This window comes from Numenius arquata, chromosome 7 (genome assembly GCF_964106895.1).
Source record: "Numenius arquata chromosome 7, bNumArq3.hap1.1, whole genome shotgun sequence".
NCBI classification, from domain to species: Eukaryota; Metazoa; Chordata; class Aves; order Charadriiformes; family Scolopacidae; genus Numenius; species Numenius arquata.
Window position 1 is genome coordinate 44,809,093 of NC_133582.1, and position 26,208 is coordinate 44,835,300.

General features: G+C 37.8%; 1 protein-coding gene across 2 annotated transcripts in view; it reads right to left on the bottom strand.

Moving 5' to 3' along the window:
- Positions 1–396: 396 nt before the first annotated feature.
- Positions 397–26,208, bottom strand: part of STT3B (STT3 oligosaccharyltransferase complex catalytic subunit B) — a 55,113-nt gene continuing 29,301 nt past the window's right edge. For both annotated transcript variants that reach the window (XM_074151037.1, XM_074151036.1), the window contains 12 exons: positions 25,185–25,284; positions 20,534–20,632; positions 18,781–18,927; positions 16,041–16,089; positions 14,268–14,422; positions 12,315–12,526; positions 11,278–11,465; positions 10,580–10,751; positions 7,989–8,162; positions 6,839–6,952; positions 5,295–5,507; positions 397–3,258 (listed from right to left, as the gene is read on the bottom strand). In XM_074151037.1, the coding sequence (XP_074007138.1) occupies positions 3,178–3,258; positions 5,295–5,507; positions 6,839–6,952; positions 7,989–8,162; positions 10,580–10,751; positions 11,278–11,465; positions 12,315–12,526; positions 14,268–14,422; positions 16,041–16,089; positions 18,781–18,927; positions 20,534–20,632; positions 25,185–25,284 (1,704 nt within the window). In that variant the 3' untranslated portion in view covers positions 397–3,177. The remainder of the gene's footprint in view (positions 3,259–5,294; positions 5,508–6,838; positions 6,953–7,988; positions 8,163–10,579; positions 10,752–11,277; positions 11,466–12,314; positions 12,527–14,267; positions 14,423–16,040; positions 16,090–18,780; positions 18,928–20,533; positions 20,633–25,184; positions 25,285–26,208) is intronic.

Genomic DNA, 26,208 nt, shown 5'->3' on the forward strand with positions numbered 1-26,208 from the left:
ACATTTTACAAGTGTTAGATTTATTTATTTTCAAGTGTTTGAGTTTATTTTAAACATTTATCCAGAGCGTTGGAAATGGTGGTGCCAGAACTCTTTGTTTTTATGCAAAACCGAAAACAAAACTGGCTGTAAATAGGGCCGGAAGCACTCCCCAGGCGTGTTCCTTGCCTCCCCTTGCATTCGCTGCACGGCCGGGGCTTGGAGCAGTTCATACACTCGGTTTAAAGAGTTTTACTCGCAGCCAAATATGATTTATTTTCAGTTTTTACTCATAGTGGGACCGGTAACTACAGAGGGCTGAGTCAAAGCATTTAACTGGGTTTTCAAAAGTAAATCTGTCAAGATATTTAACTAATGACTTCCTTCCCACCCCCCCCCCATTATGGAATTACTTCCACAAGTCAAAATATTTCTTCTGGGATTACCAGTTGTGCCATCTGCCCTCGCTGCTTTCACCAGTGATGATGAAGTGATACAGAACTCGAGCAGCGCTGGCTCCGAGACACACACAGTTTTAGTTCCTTAGCAACCGAAGACCAAAGCGGAGCAGAAGCATTTTTTTACTTCAGATTTTACTATTCTGTGACAATTATGCTTCCAAATTTGACCTAGTAGAACAACAAAAGGATGGCTGTAGCTAAGGAAAAAAAATTAGTATGGGGTGGTACGTTCAATAATTACAGAAGATAGTAGTATTCTGCGCTGATCCAAGTGAAGAGGCAGAGTTAGTTTAGCTGAGTAACTCGCGGATGCAGGTGCAGAACCAGGTAACCAACCTGATGAACCAAGGAAGGTGATTCAACACCCGCCAGTTCTTCTTTGTTACTTTGCTTTTTCTAAGGGCTGCCTTAACGACTCCAGCTTTTCATGTCATTTAACATTGGCAGAAACCTTGAAATCAAGTTAGATTTAGGAAAGCTCAGGTAAGCGGTAGGCAATTTAGGCCCAGGCTGGCTAAGATTCCTGTAGTTAGCTCATTTTTCTTTCACGTAACTTTAAAAATGCTGTAAAAATTGACAGGAGTCACTTATTTCTGTTCTGTTAAAAAGAACACTGTCAGCCAAGATGGAAAACAAGCTGACAGAACTGTAAAGATACCTAAAGATGGGAGGGCAAACTTTTCTTGCCTTGTTTTAAAACAAGGCTGAGTTACTGCCAAACCCCAGCCTGACCAGCAGCAGCTGTTCTGCTGCCTTTCGGATGGTCTTCCACGCGTTCTATCGTTTATTTCTTAGCTGTGGTGAGGGGACAGGATGCAGATTCGCTTGGAAGAAGCAAGAAAGATATTACAGCTCCTGCATGGCGTAAGGATGCTCGGGAAGGATGGCTGCTCTTCTCAGAAAATACTGCAGCCACCTTGAATGTGAGCATAGCCCAGGCCCTACGCTTGGCTTAATAAATGTAAGCTGCAGAGATGTTAAGTAGCTGCTGTGGCTTCATTACGGCAACTTCATGAGGTCAGCAGATTTACCTTATGGAGTTGGAATGACTTCATTTATCACTAGGAGTATAAGCAACACGTTATCAAGTTAATCACAACAAAACTGACAGAACACCCTTAACACAAAACTTGAATTAACTTTATTTTCCCCTACAGTCAACAACTGGTCTGCATTGAGCTTTAAAGCAACAAAATAAAATGAAATCTCCAAACGACAGGGGGCCAGAAATCCAGATTTAATTACCTTTGTGAAAATGTTGCAGCTGTAGTATTGGTCTGTATAAACCATCGGAGTCAAAAATGAGTTCATAAATCAAAAAAAATATTCTACACCTTGGGAAAGAAGTCAGCAGTAACATTCTCACAGAACACTGTAAATTTACATTTTCTTCATGAAAGGTACATACTATTCTGCATTTTACATCCAATTATTGATGCAAGTTTTGTTTCTATAAAAAGTTACAACCTGTGGCAGGAAAACAAACTGCAAAACCCTTTCGTTTTAATTAAAGAAAATTTTCAAGTCTGTATAAAGTTTTCCTATAGCTGGAAAGTGAACACGTTCAGTCTCCATTTATATTTTAGTGCATTTAATCTGACAGCTTTCACCACTTTTTTTTTTTCTTTAAAAAAAACAGTATAAAAGACAGACAAAGCAAATAGCACTACAGCAGGAATTTCTTCAATTGATTTAAGCACTCTAAATAAAAATGCAGAGAAACAGATTTCCAGAAAAACTTCTACCCTCACAAGAAAGGCAGTGAGGGGGGGAGAGGTTTGCAAATCCTCTCCCTCCAATAGCCACAGAAAAGGGGGTTTGGATACCTGTCAACCTTTTTTTTTTTTTTTCCCCATTAAACAGGCTATACTTGCGTTACCAATGTAAACATTTACCTAAAATAGTTTAATTTCTGTTCTGAAGCACCAGCCGCTACAGGGTGCTCAGCTGTGTGTTACTGTAGCATTCATTACTGTCGTTTCAGATTTTGCAGGAGGATACAAATTTAGCCCTTGTATCTACGGGTGCGCAAGGTTTGCCTTGTCTACCTTGGAAAGGACAGCGTAAGGCAGCGCCGCCGCCAGCCCACCTTCGACAAAAGCAGCTCCTCCAGTCCCAACCAGCACCCAATTAATCTGTCCTGCCACCTCTTGTGAAAACTGCAGCTCTGCTTCTTACACGCCAGATCAAACCCAGCCTGCAGCCAGAGTAAGAGGACACTGGAAAAAAACCAAACAAACCACAAAACCATTGAAAAATAATCATGGGAGAAACTTATTTTGAAAGTTGAATTTCAGAGAGCTCTGCTTCCTCTTAAAATTGTTGAAAAGGGGTCATTTTTAGGTTTCACCATTCCGGTTTACGTACTGCTGCTATTCAGCTGAACAGCGTTTTCCAAAAAAGATTGACAAGTATGCATGTGCCAAGGACCAAATTACAGGGTTCTTTGGTGCAGTCAGTCCAAATTCTCAACAGATTTGAAGGATAATATGTACCAATAAAAAAAATGCTGCTAGACTTGGATAGCAGCTCTGTCTTGCTTCACATTACAAATCTAAAACAGCTGTTCTCAATAAGCCAATATTTTTAATCAGACATTGCCTGAAAATTTTGTACAATAATCTGGACCAATGATGGTTCTGTACCCTCATGTTGCTGTGAAACATGACTTGAGCTAAAGGCAAAGACTGGTTATCTCAAGGACAACTGCTTCGTATTAGCAATCAGAACAGTGTATTTAAACTGTCTTCCTGTTGGGTCTCTTGCCTTTCTTTAAAATTAGTTTATTCTTAATGTAGCCACGCTTCCTTTTGGAGGTCTAAAAAGAAAAACAGAATAAAATGTATTAGTTAATGATTTAGTCTTGACCGCGGTTTAATGATGTGCATTTCAACGCCTGATCTTTAGATTGATTTTAAAGAGCTCAAATGGTAAACCCTCAACTAGGCATTGTCCAGTTATTAGTTTTAAAGTTGGGATTATTAATTCATGCCCAGCACTTGCTTTTGCACAAGATGTACTTTTGCAGGCCCCATCTACCAGCTCTGTAGAATTGTTTTCAAAGCTTGCGCTGAGGCAGAATGAATAATTAACCAACACAATAAAGCTCTAATATGCCCAAAGAGCAGAAGTGGTGTAGAATGCTAGTTTTGTTTGGAAATACCTTCTTGCATATTTTGTACTGCTTGGTTCTCTTACAAGTTACCAAGATGCTAGATAAATAGTTGTATTTGCTCAAAGCAGCACTTCCAAAAGCAAGAGAAGAACCGAGTAACAACATTTTAGTCTTTAGTCTTCTGCTGTTGGTCTGTAGGCTAGTTAGCGCTTTCTGCTCCTGTGTCTTTATCAGCATATTTTAGAGTTTTTGTTTTTTTTTAAGGTAGTAAAGGGAGAAGCATTAATGTTAGTCAGGTAAAATTAACTTCCAAGTTGTATAAATCCAGTTAGCTCCTGGCAGGTAGTTGTACATTTGACACGCCTACCACAACAAATTGGACAGTAGGCAGCTCCCACGCTTGCTGTGCTTACCAGCAGGCTTTATTATGCCAATTAAATATAAATTTTCTCTTTTTAATAACAACAATAATAATATTATAAAGACAGACAGATACATACTAATATGTAATACTCAGACATGTAATGCCTCCGAGCTTGAGCAATGTCATTCCTAACACGGAAGAGTGACAGGAGAGGGACTGAATTTCCAGGAAGGAAGCAACTGCTGCTGAAAACCTGTGGGTACTAAGGGGCCCTCAGAATGCAGGTAAGAAATCCTAGTTTAGACGTTCGCCCCATGCTCTTTGCTGGTTCTCCCATTTCTTAGTGGGAAGCAGAGTCCGTTTGTACTGCAGGAGTTGGTGACGGATCAGAATTTGCATCAACTTTTATCAAAACTGTCTTTACACAGAGAACCGACACAGCCACAGCTTAAGTGGGGTCAATGCATCTATCATTAATAAATACAGCCTTGCTTGTCACTCAAGATCAAGAGTTACACTGAAGTGTATGACAGGCACAGCAAAGCTTATAATTTCCTTTCAAGGTACGTCTACCTTCAGTGGCAACTCCCAAATGCCTTATTTTATGAACTTGCATCAAATCAGAAAAATTAGCCTCTTTACCCTCTAACATTCTTTACTTGTACTTCCACGGCACAGTGTAAGTTTACTGCCTATACTGATTTAGTTTGTTACGCATTTGTTTCTGACGGGATTCTGGAATTCCTTTTGCAACATATATTTGAATATATAGAAAACAGATGTTGTGAAGGAGAGGACTGCTAAGGGTCTCCCCAGTTTCCCTCGTAACACGTCTGTCTTACTAGGCTGAAGTAGCACACCACAGCTAACGGTTTTAAAACCATGCAGATGACTTCAAACAGTAAGCAGCCAGACACTAAAGTTCCGTCAACAAAAGTTTCATATTTAATTTATTTCATACAAAATTGCCATTTTTAAACTTCTAGGCATCACTACTTTCAAACAAAGTCAGAAAGCAACTTCCACAGTATTTACTTAGTGAGCCATAGATACTGAAACATGAATTGATGTACTTTAGAGATTATACTTCCAGTTACATGAAGACTTAAGAGTTGTAACAGCCAGTGACACGCTCTATTTCCAGTTAGCATTCTGCCTAAAAAAAATCTAGCCTTGTGTCTTCACATGCTTTTAAGTTAAGCAGACAGTAAATTAACAATTATTACCAGCAGGCAGGTCTGATATTGGACACTAACATGAACAGTATCCGTAACATTCTGGCCAGTGGAAATACATAATTCACCAGCTCTGGATTTTCTGTTAAAAATAAACTGCCACCTCCTGACCCCTTTCAGTCACTTCACTGGGAACCCACCTTCTTTGACAAATACTTCTGTTTCGGTACAATGTTGGTTACTCTAGGTTTATGATCCAATGTCTCTCTGTTGTCTAGTTGTTTCACCTTGTATATTCTAACAAGCCAGTGCTCTGAGGTAAAGGCTTCCTCCAGATGTTTAAATTTAATGTCTTTGTTGCCTATCTCAGCATTGCGTGTGCGATCGAATCCTGGGGGTGTCCGAAAATCCAGCTATAAGAATTAAAATTGCATATTAGTTCGAGACAAAACGCGCAACACCCATCACTGCAAACTATGGTACTTCACACCACAAGGCAACGCTTTCAACTGGTCTAGTCAAAGGACAACGCTTCTCTTGCATCGGTTATTGCTGCACAGAAAAAAACCTCTCAACTTCTTTTTACAATGGCAAGCGACACATCTATTCTTACTCCTACAGATGTTGCAGGAGACAGCACTTCATGTCTCAACAGAAATAATCACGTCTGCATTCAGAGACGAAACTACTTAAGTGAGAGTCTGTGGTGCAGCAGCCTGTGGTGGCTTTTTAGCATAGCTGCTCATGTAGAATCATAGATCAGTTTGGGTGGGAAGGGACCTTTCAAAGGCCATCTAGTCCAACCCCCTGCAATGAGCAGGGACATCTTCAATAAGATCAGGTTGCTCAGAGCCCCGTCCAAACTGACCGTGAATGTTTCCAGGGATGGGGCATCTACTGTCTCTCTGGGCAACTGTTCCAGTGTTTCATCACCCTCATTGTAAAAAATGTCTTCCTTAAATCCAGTCTAAATCTACCCTCTTTTAATTTAAAACCATCACCCCGTGTCCTGTCGCACTTGTGCTCTCCTAAGGGGCAATAACTTGCACTTTCATGGCTTACCATACGAGTCGGAAATAGTTCATGTTTACATTTATCAGATAAATTGGATTCCCCCCGTGTTACAAATAGGATCCACTGGCCTCAATTTTAGCTGAATAAAGGATTGTTGTGCTAACCCATCAGAATGAAGGGCCCTCGGTGGGGAGTGGAGAGGAGGACAGAAAGCAGCAAACCAGGCAGATTAGCTACATCCATGTGCTTAATGATCCCAAAGGGGAGTGACAACTCTCTCTGAGAATTACGCCTTTATTACATAAGTGCTGTGTTGTTTAATACACAGATGTGACTTGCATAGAAATGGGGTAGATTCTGACAGTGATTAAACAGTCAATTAACAGTTCCACTTCTGTGTTGCTATTACAAAACACAAATCTAAAGCTCTCCACAACATAACGGTTAATGCTTCAGCAAACGCGTTGCACAGTGGAATTAAGACGCTTGTCTAGGCGACATGAAGGACAGCAAAAAGCTAAGTACATGTGTAGGTGAGCAGCAGAAATGCTTTTTTCTAAGGGTTAGATACAACAGACCATGCCTAAGATGTCTTTTAATTTGTAAAGCTGACTCTTACCTCCGATTTTGCTACTACAAGAACACTTAATCCAGAAGATGGAAAATATATCAAAATAACATTTGCTTTCTCACATTTCAACTCAGACTCAGTAGAAGTTGTAGCACTAACCTGCATCTCTCCAAATCTGTAATAAGACATTTTATACATGAGGCAGTTCAGCAAAGTTGGAGAACCTGCCTTGTCTACCCGGAATTCTCCCTGAGGGGTAAAGTAATCGCTTTCCTTTAAAAAGAAAAGAAGATAAAGAGAGTCAATATAAACTAAACCCCCATTTAAGATCATTTCTCATTCCCTTCTCCACAAAAGAGAACTTCCTAAAAAATCTAAACTGACTTTACCAGTTTGAAAGCTGATTTAAGTTAGTCTTAAAATGGAAAATCAAGGTAAAATAGTTACAAACTACCTGCTTGTAACCCAGACCCCAACGGACCCATCTTCCTAAATCCATCTTACTGTGCTGGTACAAGTTTTGTCACTTCACAGTTAGCAGTTACTGGAAAACTGATCTTAAAAGTGTAAAAGTCAGTTGGGCATCTATCAAAAATATTCTTCAGAAAGGTGAAAAGCACTGTATTGTTAGTGTCCAAGGTCTGCAATGTTACCATAAACTTCCTATGTGCCCAGTGTTTAAACAAAAAGTGTCTGCCATTTTCATCTCCGGTAGAAGATGAAACTACGCACAGGGGCTACTCCCTAAAGCCTGTGCTCAATATCTACAAGTTTTTGTTAGACTTAAGCAAATATTACTACAGACTTCTGCAATCTGTGAGATGTTTGAATAACTTAAATTCTACGTAAGTCAATATTAACACTTTAACTGGCCTCCTACTATTACAGAGTTTGAAGAAATTTGTAATGCCAACTATTTAAACAGTCTGAACACTCAAACTTTTTTTAAAGTATGATGGTGCACAGTGAGACATGCGCACAAGAATTACAAAAGATAGTCTGTACTTTTAGTATCATGCAAAACAAAAAAGGTGGTAAGTTTTTGAGGTTACTGACCTTTCAAAACCATAAATATTGAAAGAAACTGGGCTACAGGCCTCTGCACTCCTAATGTTCTAGGAAAACAACCCATAACACATTTTTCAAATAAAATTGCAATAAGTAGTAGAGATTCCCTCCGCTGTAATAAGCGCTACCAGAAAAGCAACAACATAAATGAAAATTTAAATAAAGAAAAAAAGAAAAAAGAAAAAAAAGAAAAAGGTAGAGATGAACATACAGAAATACAGTATTTAGCAAGAATGCTTACCCGAATATCTTTGGGATGTTCCCCCTCCGCTATTCTCACCATCCACAAGAACTTATTGATATCATCACCAGAGTAGCCAATCACGCCACCAAAAATAATCAAAACATAATCCACATCCAGACTTCTCATGATCTCGTATGCCGCCGACTCATTTGATGACATTGCCTTTCCCACCTGTATCATAGCAAAAAGATCCTAAATCTCTGCACAGCTGCCTGTCAAGCAGATCCACAGATCAATACCTGACAGAGCAAAGCCCAAGAATCCGTACTTGCCAACCAAAGCCCATATTTTCATTCTAGATCAAGAAAACCCATTGTGAGTATTTAGAAAGTCAAAAGCCAAACCTAAACTGAAATATTTTCTCCTCTGTAAGAGAAGTGCTGCCTGTTGAAATGAATGCTTTGAGTAAAAAATGTATCAATAAGGGTTTTCCTTTTGTGGCACCTACAGATTTTTCAAGTCACAGCTGTATTGACAAACTTAGTGTTGCAGAAAATACCTAATTATGACTTACTTTCAAAGCGTTAGAGACAACCCAAAGTGAATAAGTTATTTGAAATGTTAGTAATTTCTTGGTTTTTGTTCCCATTGAGCTCTGTCCTTCACTAATAAAGCAGCCATGCTGCGTTGTACTCAGTAGCATACAGGCATCCTCAGCATTGAGCTCAAAGTAAATTTAGGCAAAGAAAATGTCAGAATAGAGACATCCTTGAGTTTAAAGCATAATAACAGTTTTAGATTTGAAAAGCTTTTTAAGAGTGTTCCCATAACCCCTTCCATACTGGTCACTTCCCACACTTAACGAATTCACTTAGGTCAGTAGCTGGCATTCAGTTCAGTAGTTTTGTTTGTTATTGAAGCTCTTGCACTTAAGGCATAATAACATATCGCTGTAGTAAAAGGGAGTAACTACAATATAAATAATATTGGACCCAAATTGGTAACATTCAGTTAAGAACGTAATTAGAAAATGCCAAGCTTAGGCTGCAATCTGTCAAAAAGACTGGGAACCTCAGCTTCTCAGCTTCTTGGCCGTTATCCTAATCAATGTGAAGTGATTTGGCAGATTTCCGTTTCTGTGCAGGAGGAAGTCATCTGGCACACGTCTCTGGGGCATGCCTCATTTACCACACAAGTTCAGGTACTCGCCACAACACACGTATATTGCTTGGGTCCCCCTTTATGGAGTATTCATTGCGAAATGGGACCTGACAGTGCCAGCAGTCATACTGGAGAGAATTCTTTATTAAAAACCATCACTGTAATTGCTGTAATGTGTATGGTTACTGTGCTTAAGCAATACAGATGACTTCCAGTCTCTCTGTTCACCTGATGTACCTTGTCCTGCAGGAATCTGTTGGGTCAGATACAATATCTGCACTTCTACCTCTTTTAGAAGTGGGAGGCACCTAGAGCTATCAGAGTTGAACGTCCATCTAAAACACAGTCAGGTCAACGACCAAAATAAGAGAAAAACACCTTAAGAGTGCATGGGAAGGCTTGTTGATTGATATTAGCACCAACAGTACAATTTCCCAAGGTTGCTTTTGGCTGATGTGAGTTCCCTGCTCCTGTCAAAAGCACGTACATACGATCTCCACCCTCCCACCCCCCCACCTCCCTTCCCCAGTGCACATTTTTCAGGATTTGGGATGTTCAAAGCATAGCTTGATTAATTTGTTGGTTTTAAACACTGCTTGTCTGCAGATGTGTCCAACTGCTGTACTAGGTACTGACACAAGACAAGAAACTGCTCTAATACATTCCTCTCACGTAGCATGACACAGGTCTTACGGGAAGAAACAGCCACTGAGCGATGACTGATGTCATCGCTGAGTGATGAGGACACAGCCCCTGGTAAGACTGCAGCCCTGCTACAATGCAGAGCTTTTTTTTCATTTCTGAAAAAGGTTTAAGTTGCCCAAGGTTGTGCCCCTGTAACCACAGGCAATGCTAACGCCCTGCTTTTAAGCACATGCACAAAAATTAAACTTAAACTTACTCTTCAGAAGTGAAAGAATTTATACGTAGAGATGTTTTGTCTAACTGCCAATTTGAGAAGACAGAATCGCATCAAATCTGCAATGCTCCCATTGCCATTCATAAACTGTCTTTAATTTCCAAGATGCCTGAAAATTTGTTGTTTCACGTGGTCAGTTTTCACGTGCCATTCAAAAACCCAGTCAGCAGAGAACCTGCTGAACTGAAACGACCCCTATTTGGATAATGCCAGTGAAGCAGTGACACCAGGAAAGCTGTCCTAGCACTAATCACAAGGGGAATGGTGACATTAGATTTTGTCTGTCCTCCTCCAAAGAAAAGAGAAACTGAAGCAGAAGTTTTGGAAACTCCAAGGAAACAAAATGGAAACTCCAAAGGCAAAATTGATCCCTCCCTTCCAGTCCCAAAACTCTATACTTGAGTTCTAAGAAATGCAAAAAAATGTGTTCCTTCCACCTCTGTGTTTCCCACTCTATGGAATTTTCCCCTAGTTTATACTGTCTATCAACAGACATTTACAATTCCATACTTGACTGCAATGTAAACATTTTGGTGTTTCTACTCCATAGAAAAATCGCCACCCTTACCAGGGCTATGTGGCTGTTGTTCCAAGTATTGTTATCGACCAAGGTTGTCCGGTTAGCCATTCCTGCGATCTGATAGCCATAGTCCCACCACGACATCACTCTGGCGTGCTCGTCTGTGTTTTGTCTCAGCCAGTAGTAGGCTTCTCTGAAGTCATCTAGGATATTCCGAGTGCTGGAAAACAGAGCTCATTTTATTTGCATCTGTACAAATACTAGTAACAAATTAACTGCACAGTGATAAATGTGGGCTCACAAATAAGGGTTTTCTTAGGTGTTCAGCTCCCTTTGAGGGATTCAGCCACCAGCAGTCATAACTTTAATACATCGACAGCTGGACAGCCAGAACTTGAACTGCTTTTGAAGATGTATTTCCATCTTCCAAATGCATTAAATGCATTTCAAATGCACTTCCAGTCAGAGACATATTCAAAAACAAGTTTTCCCAGTTGACTCAAAAACTTCATTTTTAAGCATTTTTATTAGCTCTGGACAGTTTTATTTTTATGCATTTACATTATATATTTCAGAAAATGTTGTACCTTCTTGAAAATTAGAGTATTAAGAATTGTTTATTCAGGTGACAATTGTGCCTTAATATAATAAGAAGTGATTAAAAGAAGGTAAAGCAAATTTCTAGTGCAAAGGAAGAGAAAGGCTTTTGCCCTTTAATCCTTTTCAGACCTGTAGACCTTACTTACCCGTCATGGTTATAGGAAGCGAGAACAACGCTGGGGCTGGAGTACGCATTGCTAGTTACCCAGGTACAGTGAACAGCAAACATCATCAACAACATCAGCATCAGCATAGTAACAATGTTTTTGATATTGGGACCCAGTCCTTCCTCTGTTTTTTCCTGTTCAGATACATGTTTTCTCACTTTGCCTGCCTGAACAAACACAGATATATCTGTTATGGCAACTTTTGTCACTCTTGATAATGGAACCCACGCCTTTTTCTTTACCACATACACACCAGAAATGCTCCAGGATACTATAAAGCTAGACCAAGTTGTAGCCTAAATTAACTAAGTATGCACAAGAATATTGTGACAATCCAGCAACTTGCAAAAATGGATGATTCCTTGAAAGCCTCTTTCAGAAGAAGAAAACCTATTATGTGAGGGTCAATGCATGAATTCCTTGGTTTGGCTTAGGATGACGATGCCCTTTTATACAGCAGGGTGGAAAAAAGAAAGGCACAGGTATTTCCTGTGAGGAAAAAGGGGGGAAACCCAAGGCTAATGCATTGTCAGGGTCCTTATAACAAAGTCTAAGAGATAAAAAAAAATTAGTCCCTAACAGGATTTTCTTCATGATCAAGAGAGTATGCAAGTTTATTAATAGAAATATTTTTTCATAAAATATGTTATTCTTTAATTTCACCATGTCTTAGAGGAAATGCAAGAGGTAAGCATTCAGAGACAAAGAGCTGCTATAACTAGTCAAGGAGAGCGAGCAACTGTCTGCCATTGCTTCTGTAGAAAGTACAGAATACTAGTAGTCAACACTGGACACTTCCTGTAGGTTAAAAGCTCTTCACCAACCAAGCTGGAAGGAAAAACTTCTACACTGACACTGACTTTTTTTTTTCCAAGACATCAGTTACACCTTATTGGAGAACATAAATATTTGTTCTAAATTTAAATGCTAGTGATTCAGACCTCTAGCGGTATTTAAAGCATTCTGACAACAACAACAACAAAAGCTGGTTTCTAACTTTTGGTCCCTCCCCTCACCTTATCATACAGGTTGCCAGGGTTCCTTTTGTCATCCTCATCACTGCTGTCCTCTATTGGTGGATTTTCCCTCTTCATATCATCACCCAAATAACGCTCAAAGACATTGGAGAAAGCAATTGCAGACAGCATGCAGACCACTGGAGTCAAAGTGAGCATCAGCCGAACCATCACACCAGCAAAGTAAACGGCACTGATTGCATACAGAGCAACTGCAAAGAAACAAATCCACTGGTGACATTTAGAAAATAACACTCGCTCTGACTGCACACGTACATGCTCTCCATAAAACTACTTCTGAAAGCGGGTCGAGCATATGTGCATATAAAGCCTTGAGTATGCATCCTGCATTTCATTGCTTTTTAATTTATAGAGATACAGTTCAATTAACGTTTATCACTTTTAAGCCTCAAACCCTTCCTGAAGTCCATCTTGACAACTGTTAACAATAAAGCAACCCCATTTTCATATTCATTAATAATGTGTCAGAAGATACATTATTAGTGAAGTTTAATATCACACACCAAAAATACTACTGGAATAATAGGTAGCTTCATTTGATTAAAAAGGTCAAACAGCCCTAGACCAAAGAAGTTATTGAAACTGAAAAAGCAAAAGGAAGTGTTAGAGTTTGATGTAAATATCAAATTTAATTTAAGTTAGAGATATCTGTGGACAAATTGGGGGCTTGTCTACATTATAATTCCATACAGACAAATCATACAATAGTCTGAGCCCTATTCTGAAGCAAGTTTTCCTGAACAATGTTATCTCCACTCCCCTCCCAAAAAAATCCCAAAACAAGATTTTTCAGAATAGTAAGAAATATCCAGAACGCTTTTCTTAGGAGAGAGAAAAACCCAGACAAACCTGTATGCACTGGTTAGGAACATCTATTGTTCAAGTCTAATAGTTCTTATTCCTTGTCTGCTACAGCTTAGCAACACACTCTTATGAAAGATTTGCCACAGAAATCATCAAGTGACAGTGATTTATCAGATTACATTACAGAAATGTTTTCTATTTTGTAGGGAAGTAGCATGGCTCTCCATTCTCATTCATTGGTCTCTCTATGCTGACTTAAACGGGTGATGCAGCAGCAGGAAGCTGAAAGCGAGTTGCACAGCGTTGGTCTTGACAGGGACTCATTGTAAGCCACAGAGCACAGAATACCCCAGAGTCACTGGATTTAACACAGTAAATGTTCGCACTGCCCACATACCTCTTAGGTAATCCTAGGAGGCAGCTCTATTAGTCTGGAGCCTCCTGTCCCTACAAAAGCCCAAGACCCAAGTGATCTTCACTCTTCCATATGGGCCACAACTTCAAATTACATCCTCATTCATAGTCTTAAAAGTCTGCTTTCACAGTACAGCTTTGCACAAATAAACTATTTGTTGTCACTGACATTGGGAGACCCCACCCCTCCTCTTAGACTTGTGCCTTATCTAGCACTTGTTCCACAGCAAGTGATTCCATTCACTAAAATAGCAGAAAATCTGGAAAGAAAAGGCATTTTGAATCATCACCTGTGATGGGTTAAGTGCCAGACACCCAGGGAAGAGTCAGTGCCTTGTGGCCTGTGCAGGGCCGGGACCTTCCCCGTGCACCGCGCTGTTCGTCTGGCTGAACTGCACTGTGGAACTGCACCCAACGCATGGTTTGCAGGATCAGGGTGTGGAAGAGCATGCAGCTCCAGCCACAGAATACAACCATACTGACAAGTATTTCAATCCCACCTCTTGGGACGACAGTCCATTACCATTTCACCAATCTCTGCATTTTTATAAGTGGTTTTAAGTACTGCTGGGTGCAGGCAACTTCTAATTATCACCTTTAAACACATCACTTATAAACCTTCTTTTAGAACAAGCCATATACCAGCTTTGAGCAAACAAAACCAAAATGTCAAGACAAGATTTTTCAAAACAATTTAAAAATATTTTTTCTTACCAAAGACTCTTTCATCATTGATGTTTTTGATACAGAACCACAGCCCTGCTGGGAAAGTACACACGAGAATATGCAGATCAAAAAAGAAGGAAACCCATGTTGTAGGCTGATGCTCAGACACAGAGGCAATGATCGGGATGTGAATTTTCGCATACCTTTTTTAAAAAAAATTCAGTTCAAATTATTTTGAAAAGATAAAGTTATTTAAACTTGTAAACATTAGGAATTCTGAAACTCATTTAAAAAGGAAGCATTTCAATTTAAAATGGCAAGTGCTCTCTCTATTCAGTAGAAATCTGATGAAACTCTCATACCAAAAAAGTCCCCAGGTCTTACTGTATTTAGGAAGTATTTGGTGTACAGAGTTATTTAAAACATCGATATAAAGGATTATTTTCATACTAATTAAAAGAATGAAAATTATGGGGTTTTAAATTATTATTATGACTAAATTTGAAGCCTAATTAATCAAAATGATAACACGCAGCTATGGAAGCCCCATCATTAAATTTTGAAGACATAATCATCCATGCCAGTAAGTCTACTAGATTTTCAACACCGTATTTTGAAAACTCTCCTCTACACAGAATACCTTTGTTTACTTAGTACAGAAAGTTATGGTTTTAAATACCAGACCAGTTACTGATGCCCCCACACCCTTTTAGATGCTGAGTAAATCAGGCCTTGTCTACACTTGGAAATATGCGTCAGCTAAACAACACGTCAAACACTCAGTGCAGACAAGGACAAAACTGTGTGCTATATTAAACTCAGCTATACGTACGGACCTAATCCAGGGTGCTACATAGGTATCAAACATATGTCCTTTTCTTCACTGAGATCTAGTGCTCATTCAAAACTGCATTGTGTGTTTTAACACAATATGATTTTCTAATGTAGACAAGCCCTCAAAAGTTTAATGCTTTGTATATGTATAGACCACTTCATTTATAGGCACAGAACAACATCTAGATCATCTTCAAACAAATCTGAGGCTTCTTTACCGACACTTATTCTACTACATTTATTACAGAGTTGGTACAGAACCTGTATAAGCTGCACTTAGGAGCTGGAAAAAACCTGAACTGCAAAAGTTTTAAGTTCTCCTACCCCTGCTTTTAATCTTAAAAAAAAAAAATTAAAAAACAAAATCTATCAATTGAATTACACCTTAAATACTTGTCTGAAAAAAATACCATCAGTTTTATTCCTATTGTCCTGGCTGGCTAAAGAATCCAAGATTGGATTTTTAAAGGTTTACTAAAACAGTTAACTAGCATGGGTTTTTACCCATGAAAACATATATGTTCAGAGTAGACATCTGTATACACAAAACAGATGTATGAACACAGTAAACAGGCAACATGCAAGATCATATGTGCAACATCTTTGCGACCTCATGCAATGTTGCACAATGAAAATAGCATAAGTTTAAGGCTCTTAGTAATTTTTAAATGTGTCTTCAAGTGTTGATACAACTTTTGGTCATTTTATGCCAAGAAGCACTACAATTCATGTAGAAAAAAGCATACCTTTACATATGCAAAGACTTCCAAAAGAAGTAAGAAATTTAATAAGACAAATTAGTGAAATGGTTGCAAAGATCATGAAACAGTCCCTACAAATGCTCTCTTTAGATAACTGATTAAAGCCCACTCTAATCTCCTTGACTGATAAACTCAATGGATTCGAGGATGATGAGAGCAAAAGATTATTAGTTTCCAGTAGAGTGTTATTGATATCTAAATCCTTATATCCTTTATTCCTACTTACCCAGTGTCCCACAATGAATAAAATCTGCCACTCCAAGGAGCAATATAACCTGAAAAAGAGAATGGGGAAAAAAACCTTTTGCTGCCTAGGTATTTAAATGCTGTAATTTTTCCAGTACAAAACCAAAGAAATGTCATTAACTTGTAATATATGTGAACTACTGCATTAGGGAGGCTATAAAGTCTACCAACCATGAAGTTAGTTTTAGAAGCACACACTCTCATAGGATCACACCCTCACAGGATCACACTGTACTCGTTGAATACCAAGACACATAACACCTCCAAAATCAAAGTAATGCAATAATAATGAAAATATTTCTCAAAGAATATGACAGATAGCAACCTATACTCCATTAGGAAGTATAAGAAAAAGCAAACTTAATTAATACGAAAGTATTTAATTCCTCTGAAATGCCTGAGCGGGAAACTGGCAGCAATTTATAGCCAAAACAGTATTACTCAATGAAGCACTTTTTTCCAATTGTTTCTCTTTGGCATGGAATAGAAAAGTTGCTACTAGACATGCTGATAAGCTTTAAATATTATTTTTTTAAAACAAAGTCTTTAGATACTTGAATATCATAAGATGAAAAGAAACACTTATTATGAGATGAAAGGTAAAAATCAAAGTTATTAGTAAGATTCTTCTTAAATTTTATTTTCACTTTCCTTGCATCTGTTTCAGCTCCTTCTGAAGACAGATACAGACAAACTGAAAAAAGAGAATGTTAAATCCTTTTATTTATTACCCAAGACTTTGTGCATGACACAGTAAGTCTTCCCTCTACCTGATATTTAAAATTAGTATAATTTGAATGAAAGTTTTAGTTTAATATCAGGTTTAGACATTTAAATATTATAGTTAATATTCTGCAAGACGTATGTTTCCCTTCAGTCTTCAGATGTAAAGCTTGCTCCCAAACCACTGCGTGCACAAGAACCAGCTGCCAGCAGATGGAGAACTACTAATTATGGTTTTCTCTGAATGTATCCAAAAACCATGAGATGAGATGGCATTCATCTGAGGTGTGCTGAAAGAGTTGGCCAATGTGATAAGTACCCACCATCTCCATCACAGTGATAAGGGAGGCCCCTTGGTGGAGGTAAATGGCTAATGCTACACCTCTAGGAAAGGCAAAAAGGAATACGCAGGAAACTACAGGCCAGTAACCTGAGTCCCTGGAAAGGTCATGGAGCACAGCCTCCTGAAATACATTATTAAATGCTTTTTAAACCATTTTCCTCATTTCTCATTTATAAGCTGAAGAATAGGCTGGACAAACAGACCATTTGATGGATTGAAAATTGGCTGTACAGACAAGTTCAAAGCTGTACTCAGTGGATCAGGGTCCAGCTAGTGACTGGTAAAAATTAAAAATACTCCAGAGGCCAAAACAGTGAACAGTGCTAAACTGAAGAGAGCGGCTGACCCGCCTTATGGCAGGCACAACTTCAATCCAGAACCTCAAACCCCTTCCTCCAGGTGCTGCACCTGGGATACAGGGTCCAGACATGGGCATCCTTCTGCAAGAGGATTATTAAGAAAACAGAAAGGGATCAGAATGCTGTGAGACGGTCAGGAGCCCAGATCTCACAGCACAACAGGAGAAGCTGAGGCAATGAGGTTTGCTTCATCTGGTGAAGCACTGATACTGATCAGTGAAGTTGAAATCAACACTTCCTAAGAACTGCAACAGAAGACATATTTTGCGGCACACTAAGATTAGAAGCTGCATTTTGTTGTGATATGCCAGTCTGAAAATTTTTAGTAATTATTTAGTAGGACCTGCCCATACGCACTAAAAAGCAAATCACAAACCACTGAGTTTTAGAATACTTCCAAACAGAGATGCTAAGTATTCTTTTGGAATAACGGTATCATAATTAACAAAAATAAAACTGCTATTAAACAGTCCAAAATGTTAAGCAACCGCTATCAAAAAAATTTATGCCAGAAACATTGCTAAAAAGAAGTACAAGAAAGAAGTCAGCTAAGATAAAAACAAGTTAAGGTCTCAGGGAAGTATGTTTTTCCAAAATTAAACTCTGACAAAACACAACTGTATTTGAAGTATAATATTAAGACCATGCAGTTTAAACCAAGCAGAAGTCAATTGTTGCATGGGAGACATATTTAGCTAGGAAAAAAAACCTGCTTTTTCTTCATCACGGGAAGGAAATATGGTGGTATTAGATCACCAACAAAGTGTACCGTGGAATCAGAAGACAGCAGTGAGGCATCTGGGGATGGCAACCAAGCAAAGACAAGCTTGTTTTTGTAAGATTGGGTAAGACTTCTTGAAGACTGGAGGCTGAACCACAGAACTAAAGTAGAATTTACAGATTAATTCCAGACATACAGGAATCAGGTTCAAGTATTTCAGAACACAAGCAATCTGACTTTGAGTGATCAATGCTATTCAGAATAGATTAGCTATACGTATCTTCATCATATGCTTTGGCTATAGTTATGTTCCTCATCCAATCTGACTTCTTACATCATCATGGGGATTGTGGATAAACCTGAAATGATGCTACAAAGGTGTGTGGTTTTTTCCTGCAGCCCAGAAAGCATAGTGAATCCCAACACACAGAAATACAGAGTAACACGCACGCTGGTTTGCTGTGGCATTGCCAACAACTACATGTAAACTACTTGTTTAGTAACTACTTGTAAACCAAGTATTGATCATCCAGTTTACATGCTTCAAAGGTAAACTAGTTTCACATGTATTTACCTGTGTATGTCAAATAGATGACGCTCAGGAATACAATACCAGCAGCTAGTGAGACACCCAAGAAGAACAATGTCTGAAATTCTTGCTTTGTTAATCTGTCTCTCAGATACTGCAAAAACGCATATGCCTGCAGCAGTGCAAAAACACCTAAAGAAAGAGGAAAGTTTTTGTTTAAATGCTCAAAAGCAGTAACAGCTGTTAAAACAATTGACATGCTTTGACTATAGATGAATTAGAAAAATAAATGTAGGGTACACCGTTACATCTAAAAACTAGTAGGAAATCACTTTGTGACAAATACCCTTTAATACTTTACAGAGATGATACTTTCTTGCAATGACAGAAACTTGCAATGGGAGAAAATGCTCTCCAAAACATTCTTTGCTTATTGTACCAAGAGCTCCAACACCCACTGCCCTCTGCTCCCAAATTAAATTGGGGCAAGGGAGAAAAATCATCTGAAAACTAGATTGCATTGATTATGACAAAAACACAGGTTAACATACCTAGACTTGGTAAAAATTAAGACACAGACCCCAGGCAACACAAACAAGGCTGATATAGAAATATATGGAAATTAAGCTACTGAACAACACAGGAAGATTTAATGAAAGAAATACACTCAAGCATTAAGTTAAAGAGACAACTGAATTATATAAAGCTAGCGTTGAAACACCAGAATTCACTGGGTAAGGAACCCACACCCTCAAAAAGACTGTTCAGAGTTTAACATTAAACCAGAACTTGGGACACAATTTTTCTGTTGTTATTAATTTCAATGTATCTAATCAGATCAATCCATTCAAAAGCGAAAATTCACTGGTAGCTGGCAGAAGGAAAACATAGAAGTCAAGTGTATAGTCTTTCTTCAGTTTAACAATAAATTTGAGGTGCACAATGTTGAAATTCCCTAGTTCTGAACTCCTAGAGAAAGTCACTAACTCTATTGACTAAATAAATGCAAAATTCTTCAGATGCAAAATACAGTTTGACAATATTTACTCTTTCCATTATATTCAGACTGTTGAAAAAAAAAAATCTCCACTCAAAAAGTATTTTCCTGGTAAATTTTAATGATATTCCAATTGCTGTCTCAAATACATTTTGATAGGTGAGTATACATTATAAAAAACCTGAGGAATCTAACAAACTAAACTAAATCACACAAACAGCATATGCAGTTAAATATAAACCCATCAGTCTTAGTAGAGGTTACTGTTGTCAAGAAATCAAGATGTCTGACTTAACAACCATTGAAAAATCAACTTAAAGAAATAAAAAGAATCAAACAATATTGAAACCAGTTATTTAAATTACTAATCAGGAGGCTGATTTTTAAGACATTTGTATTTAACCCACTTTGAAAAATTACAGGAGACTATCAACTCTAAAACCAAATTGCTTAGTAAAATCTGTGCTTACCAATAAGGAATGTTTCTATTGTACAATGCTCGAAGGCAACATTATATTGCAAAACAGTAGAGATTATCAATGTGTAAAATAAGTGCTTGTCAGAACATGTAACTGATCCACTGTTATGTGGAAGTATTTTACCTCCATTAGCTCACAGAAAGGAGTCTAATGTGTCAATTGGAAAGAAAACTTCCCTACAGACGCTAAATTGTACCTCTTCTCTAACATCTTGGTTTGTTAGTTATGTGTTCTTTCTAACACAAGGAAACAGAGCCCCAAGGGTTTGAGGTTTTCTTGTGCTAAGCAGGCTGTTTGGAAGCAGACATTTAAATTTTCTTACCTGCAGCTGCCATGTGTTCACTTGTTCTAATTGGCTGAAAGCCCACAAAAGGTATCTGCATCGATAATATTAATCCCACAATGTAGAAAGTGCTATATGCTAGGAAAAAAAGAGTGAGGAGAGGGGAAGAAGAGAAAGGTGGGAAGAAGGTGAATACACGCATTTCAAACAGCATTGGTTCCACAGTAGAGTCCATCCTCCCCCAACTTCACTGACACTGAAACAGAACCCTGTCATTCTAAATATTTCAGCCACCCAAATTATTTTTTCCTCCTTTGAGTAGAATAAATTGCATTGAATGTTAGAGGAAGTAGCAAAGTATTGTTGTTCCTAATTGCACTGTCTTTTCTCCTCCTAGGGAAATAAACCATCTACCTAAGATGCTAGCTGGAAATAGTTTTCTCGTCCCATCTCGTTTTTGTGAGTCATGGGTGGGAGAAATAGCTCTCAGATAACAAATGACAACAGAAGATTTCTACATGAGGAGAAATTGAAGAGACCAGACCTCAAAGAAAAAGAACAGTTAAGAGTCCACTGCCTATTTAGAAAGTGCAAAGAGGTATGTTTGTTTGTTTTTTTTTTTTTAAAAACACAAGAGCAGAGGCATGCCAAGAAACTGAAAAGCAATAGAATTAAAAATTAATTCTAAGCATATGCAATAATGGATCTATATCAACAATGGGGACTCATAGCCCCTCAAAAAGTAGAGGCCAAGAAAATAATTAATATTAATAATATGAATGATTAGTATGTATGTATTAAGATTCATGTACTTTTTTTGGGCAGGGTTTTGGTCCTCAGTATTCCAGAGTCAAGGAGAGAAGGGAGAGGAAGAGAGAAATACCAACTCTAAGTCTGATCACATTTGATGTAACCAGTCAACTTAAAGTCCAAACAAAGTTTTGTTCCTTCAGTGGCAAACAGCAATAATCCACCTCCCAGATTTTTGAACTCCTACAAATCATAAACCACTGTCTCTATTACAGCCTCAATCTTATGAGGAGATCCCTGTGCTCATACAATCCTTTGCTAACCTCCATGAGAACAGGCTTGGGGAGCACGTCCTTTGCCAGTGGTATTGTCTCCATAGCACCTGTGTGGTCTCCCTGGAGTATTATGCTCCCAGGGTATCCTAGGCTGTCCAAAAGTCACAGAAGTGACTGTGATGGTGCTTCCAACCTCCTCCTGTCTTCTTTGGTGTACTCTTTCAAGCATCTGTATTGCACTACTTTGCCTAGCTACTGATCTATTCCCTCTTACGCCACTGAAATACGTTTTTGCTGTAGGATGCTCAATTTTTGAAGAATTCACTACAACATAAATAATTTATTGTACCATGAAAGTGTTACAACACTGCCATCCTGTGGAATTTCAGTGATTGGCATAAATCACTACATTTCACATTTGTTAGACCATTGTAAATCATCATTTTCAGGCCTAGGCCTGCAACTGTAATACTTTCTATGCCCCTCTCCCTCCTCCATTCCTTACTTCCCACTTCTTTCAAAAAACTATCACATTTGTCTGCCTAGTATTGGAGGGGTGGGGGGAGGTAATTTACCCAGCAATGCAATTTTTCTAGGAACTTGGCTATATCAAGGTGATATATCATCACAAGCTTTCCATGTTCCTTTACATTCTATTGTTTGCACAGTCTTTGCAAAAACAAGAAATTGATTTTGATCCCTGCAATCCATTCTCATGGTTATAACTTTGACTAGGTCAACAACAAAAACATTCTGGCCTACTGTGGACAAACTCATTTTACAAACAATCCTGCACAAACAGGAAAAACCTACTGAAAAATTTCTCCAGAGAGTACAATCAAATATTGACCACTTTTTCAATTAATGGATTATAATCATCAGAAATAAACACTAATCATCTGAAGTTTTAGAACACTGAAGCAGCTGATATAAATATATACGCTCACTTACTATTTAAATTGTAAAATCCAATATACAGAACAAGGAGTTGTTGAAATTAAGTTTTAAATTCTGGAAGATCCTTGAGTGGTTTTGTTATTAAACATTTTGAAAAGTATATAGAACTTTAAAATTGTACAGAAAAAACCCCAAAACCCAAACCAGACTGAAGTGAAAACTACCACGTCTCTAAAGTGTGCAAAGCATAACTTAAATCTATATATATTGGTACCTTTCCATATGTAAAACCATTTGCTTTTTAAAGATGATAAACTGCAAGAGAAACTATAGGTACAATAATAGAACATAATATCAACAGTTCCTGTATCTGAATAAAGGTTTTTTACCTATACAAGCACTGCTAATGCTAATAAACTGGAATCATAAGCACTTAATTATTAAGCCAGTAAGATCTGAATGAAAGATACTGACTACTGTCAAAAAAAAAAAAAAAAAAAAAAGCACAGCTTAAGCTTTCAAGTGTAGGAAGCGTGATCACCATTGATGCCAAGTGGGTCAGAAGTTATCTGGCTGATAAATTCATCTGCATGCAAGTGGCAAAATATTTTAAAATTGGCAAAAGGTTCACGTTCCAGGAAATTTTTAGTCATTAAATGATTCTGAATTACACTGCCAGGCATATCAGATCATGTTCCATTAACCTTTCCTTTGGTGTATGAACACACACATGAAAAATATATACCAGGAATCCATCACTATTTTTAAAAACTTGGTGCTGCCAGATACTGTCCTCTACATTTATATTATGTTAGACTAAACCTTCATCTGTTACAAAAGGTAGGCTAGTTTTAAATAAAATTAAGCAACTGATCTTGAGATTAAAACCCCCCAAATTCTCGGTAATAGTAAAATGGGTGCAGATTTTACTAGCTACTGTTGGCTGACAATAGTTTACAGATTTTAGCTGCACATTGGTAGTTTTTTTGAGAATTAGGAGACTGCCACAGGCACACTAGCAACTGCGTATCACAGAAACTCCAAAAATATCTTTACTCTCCCTATTCCAATGAACCTTTGTAAACTCTTCTCCCTATCTGAATAGTTTGCAAGTGAAGAACACTTGAATTTCCTCTCAGAAGTGCTTGAACATTCTTACATGTTTTACAAAAACATCCTGTTAAACAAACCTAGAAGTCACATACTAATGCGAGATGTACAGCCTTCTATGTGTGTAAGGCTTCCCATGAAAGCTTAAATTAAGCCAGCAGTTGCAATGAAACAGCAGAGCAGCAATTACATTTTCATTCTGACAACTCTGCTGAAGTACAGCTGAAGGGCAATAACATCTCAAAACACTGTAGCTATTTGCAAAACAAACGTCTGCCAAAACCTTTAATTCATATGAACCTGCAGTACTGTTTTCCCCAGACTAGTTCAAAGACTAGTTCATTGAAAGAAAAGGCAAGAGTACTTATTCTTTATTGTTTCTGGTTACCACATAGCTTCAGGATTCCATAATTAGTAGATTTAATTTTCTCTTGCCTAACTCATAGAAATTGGAAAATGAAAATATTCAATAAAACAAATTTAAAAGCAAAACAAGATAAATTACTTCCCCCTTAAGTTATGAAGAAGCAGTTAGTGAAGAAGTAATACTAACATTAAAAATGGGTTAGATATTTTTTTCCTTTTTTAAAAGAATTTCTGTTTCCGAATTACATAAATAGATGAACAAAGCATGAAACCAGTATTTATAGTTTCTGCAACAAAAATACAAAACTGAACTTGAGTTAATTGAGTAATTATTATAGTACATAATGGTTCAAATATATATGTAATTTCTGTAGTAGGCACTAAAAAAATATTAAAATAAATTAAAAATACAAAGACAAAGCAGTATTAAAATGGGTAACAGAAATATATTTACAAATATGAAATGTCCTGTGATATTTCACTTCAACTTATACTATGTTCTCAAACTATCTATTGTAAAGATTTCACATAAGGAGTCAAAAATATTCTAGCTAACTTATACATCTTTGAATATTCAAATTGCTTATTATTTATTTCATTCGCACACCTACACCATAGCCAACTGATTTAACTGGTAAAGCCTCTCTAAAGACAGTTTATAGAGTATTTTAATGTCAGGCAAATAAATTAAAAAGTTAATCTCCTAAGATCACTATTCACACATTTCTGAAACTGGAAGGAAGGCTGACCCATTAACCCAATAACATCTTAAGGATTCATGTGGAGTGGACTGACTCTTACACTACTTTTTAGTCTAGGTTATATAAAACATATATGGCTGCTTAAAATTCCCTATGACTTTTCTCATACATGTCACAATTTACTATATGTTTTTATAAGTCCTGCTGTACAACTTTTTAAAATAGCAATTGTTTAACATACTGTGAAAAGGAAAAATATGAAACATTATTACAGACACATAATATATATATAAAATATATTAAAAGTATTCTACAAATATCAAACCACCCAATTGTTATTATTTTTTTTTAGTGAACAAGAAAGAAGAAAATTAACAGCTCCATATGTGAAATTTTGGAAGTGTGAGTATGTTTTAACCCCTCATTTCCATGTTGTAGAGAATAACTGACTATAATCAGTAGTCAAATTAATAAAATGCAACCTGATATGCAATTAGTTAGTTCCCACTTGAAACAAAACATATCCATATAATTAATTTCATATCTCGTGACTAAGCATTTGAGAATGACTGTTCACTAAACAAAACTTACCAATGTAGACCCTCCTGCTGTATCTCTGCATCAGCAACAGAACAAACACATGCAGTGGAATAAGGTTGATGATGAAAACATAACCACCCCATGCAGAGACCTATGAGGAATGGAACAGGAAATCAGATCTGAAAATACCGGCAGAATTCTTAAGATAGCCAATCCTGGATTTATACATTCTGAAAGTCTAACAAGAAAACAAACTCCACGTAGACAAGCAGCCAGAGCTACCAGTAATACCACCCCAATCTTTCTCAATATTTATTATCAACAAAGAAAAAACCTCAACAAAACCGCCACATATCAAAGTATCAAAGACTTTTGAAAAGGGCTGGTGCATTTTCAAGGCTATCCTTCCTGTATCTCCTCCTCCCAAGCTAATATATATGGTCATTCTGGCAAACAAGAATGTGATGCTGAGGGGTCTTCCCTATGGTGAAGGCTGCAGCACAAGGCAGCAGCATGACTCCCAAGTAGATACACAAATTTAGCACCATGCTCTGCTGGGGACAGGGAACAGCATCTCCAGCCAGAGAGGAGAAAGGGAGCAAGGTACACCCCTCCGGGAGCAGAACTGCTGGAGCAGAACGCCGTGTAAGGAAAGAAACAAAAGGAAGGGTGTGGATCCACAGGGAAGCGGGGCTGAGCACTGTGGATTTGTGTACAACAATGGATATTGCGAACCTGTAGTAACAGCAGCACTTGAGAAGCACTGGTACGTTGTACTTGGAACTGAAACACTACAATATTATCAATACATCACCGATTGCTGGTTTAGATAAAGATTTAATAAGCTATCATTACAATGCGTTGTCTAAATTTCTAACATATTTAGAAGGGCTAATGTTGACTAGACAATCTGTATTTTAACACGTCTCCTTGTCAAATTACAGTCTAGACTTCTTCCATATGTACCATGCCTACCCTAGATCTTCATTTTTGAATGCAGTAGCTAATGTGGTTTTCACTTTAATTGTACTTTAGGGCTTAGATTCACGCGACTATTTTTAAAGCCCTAGAATCC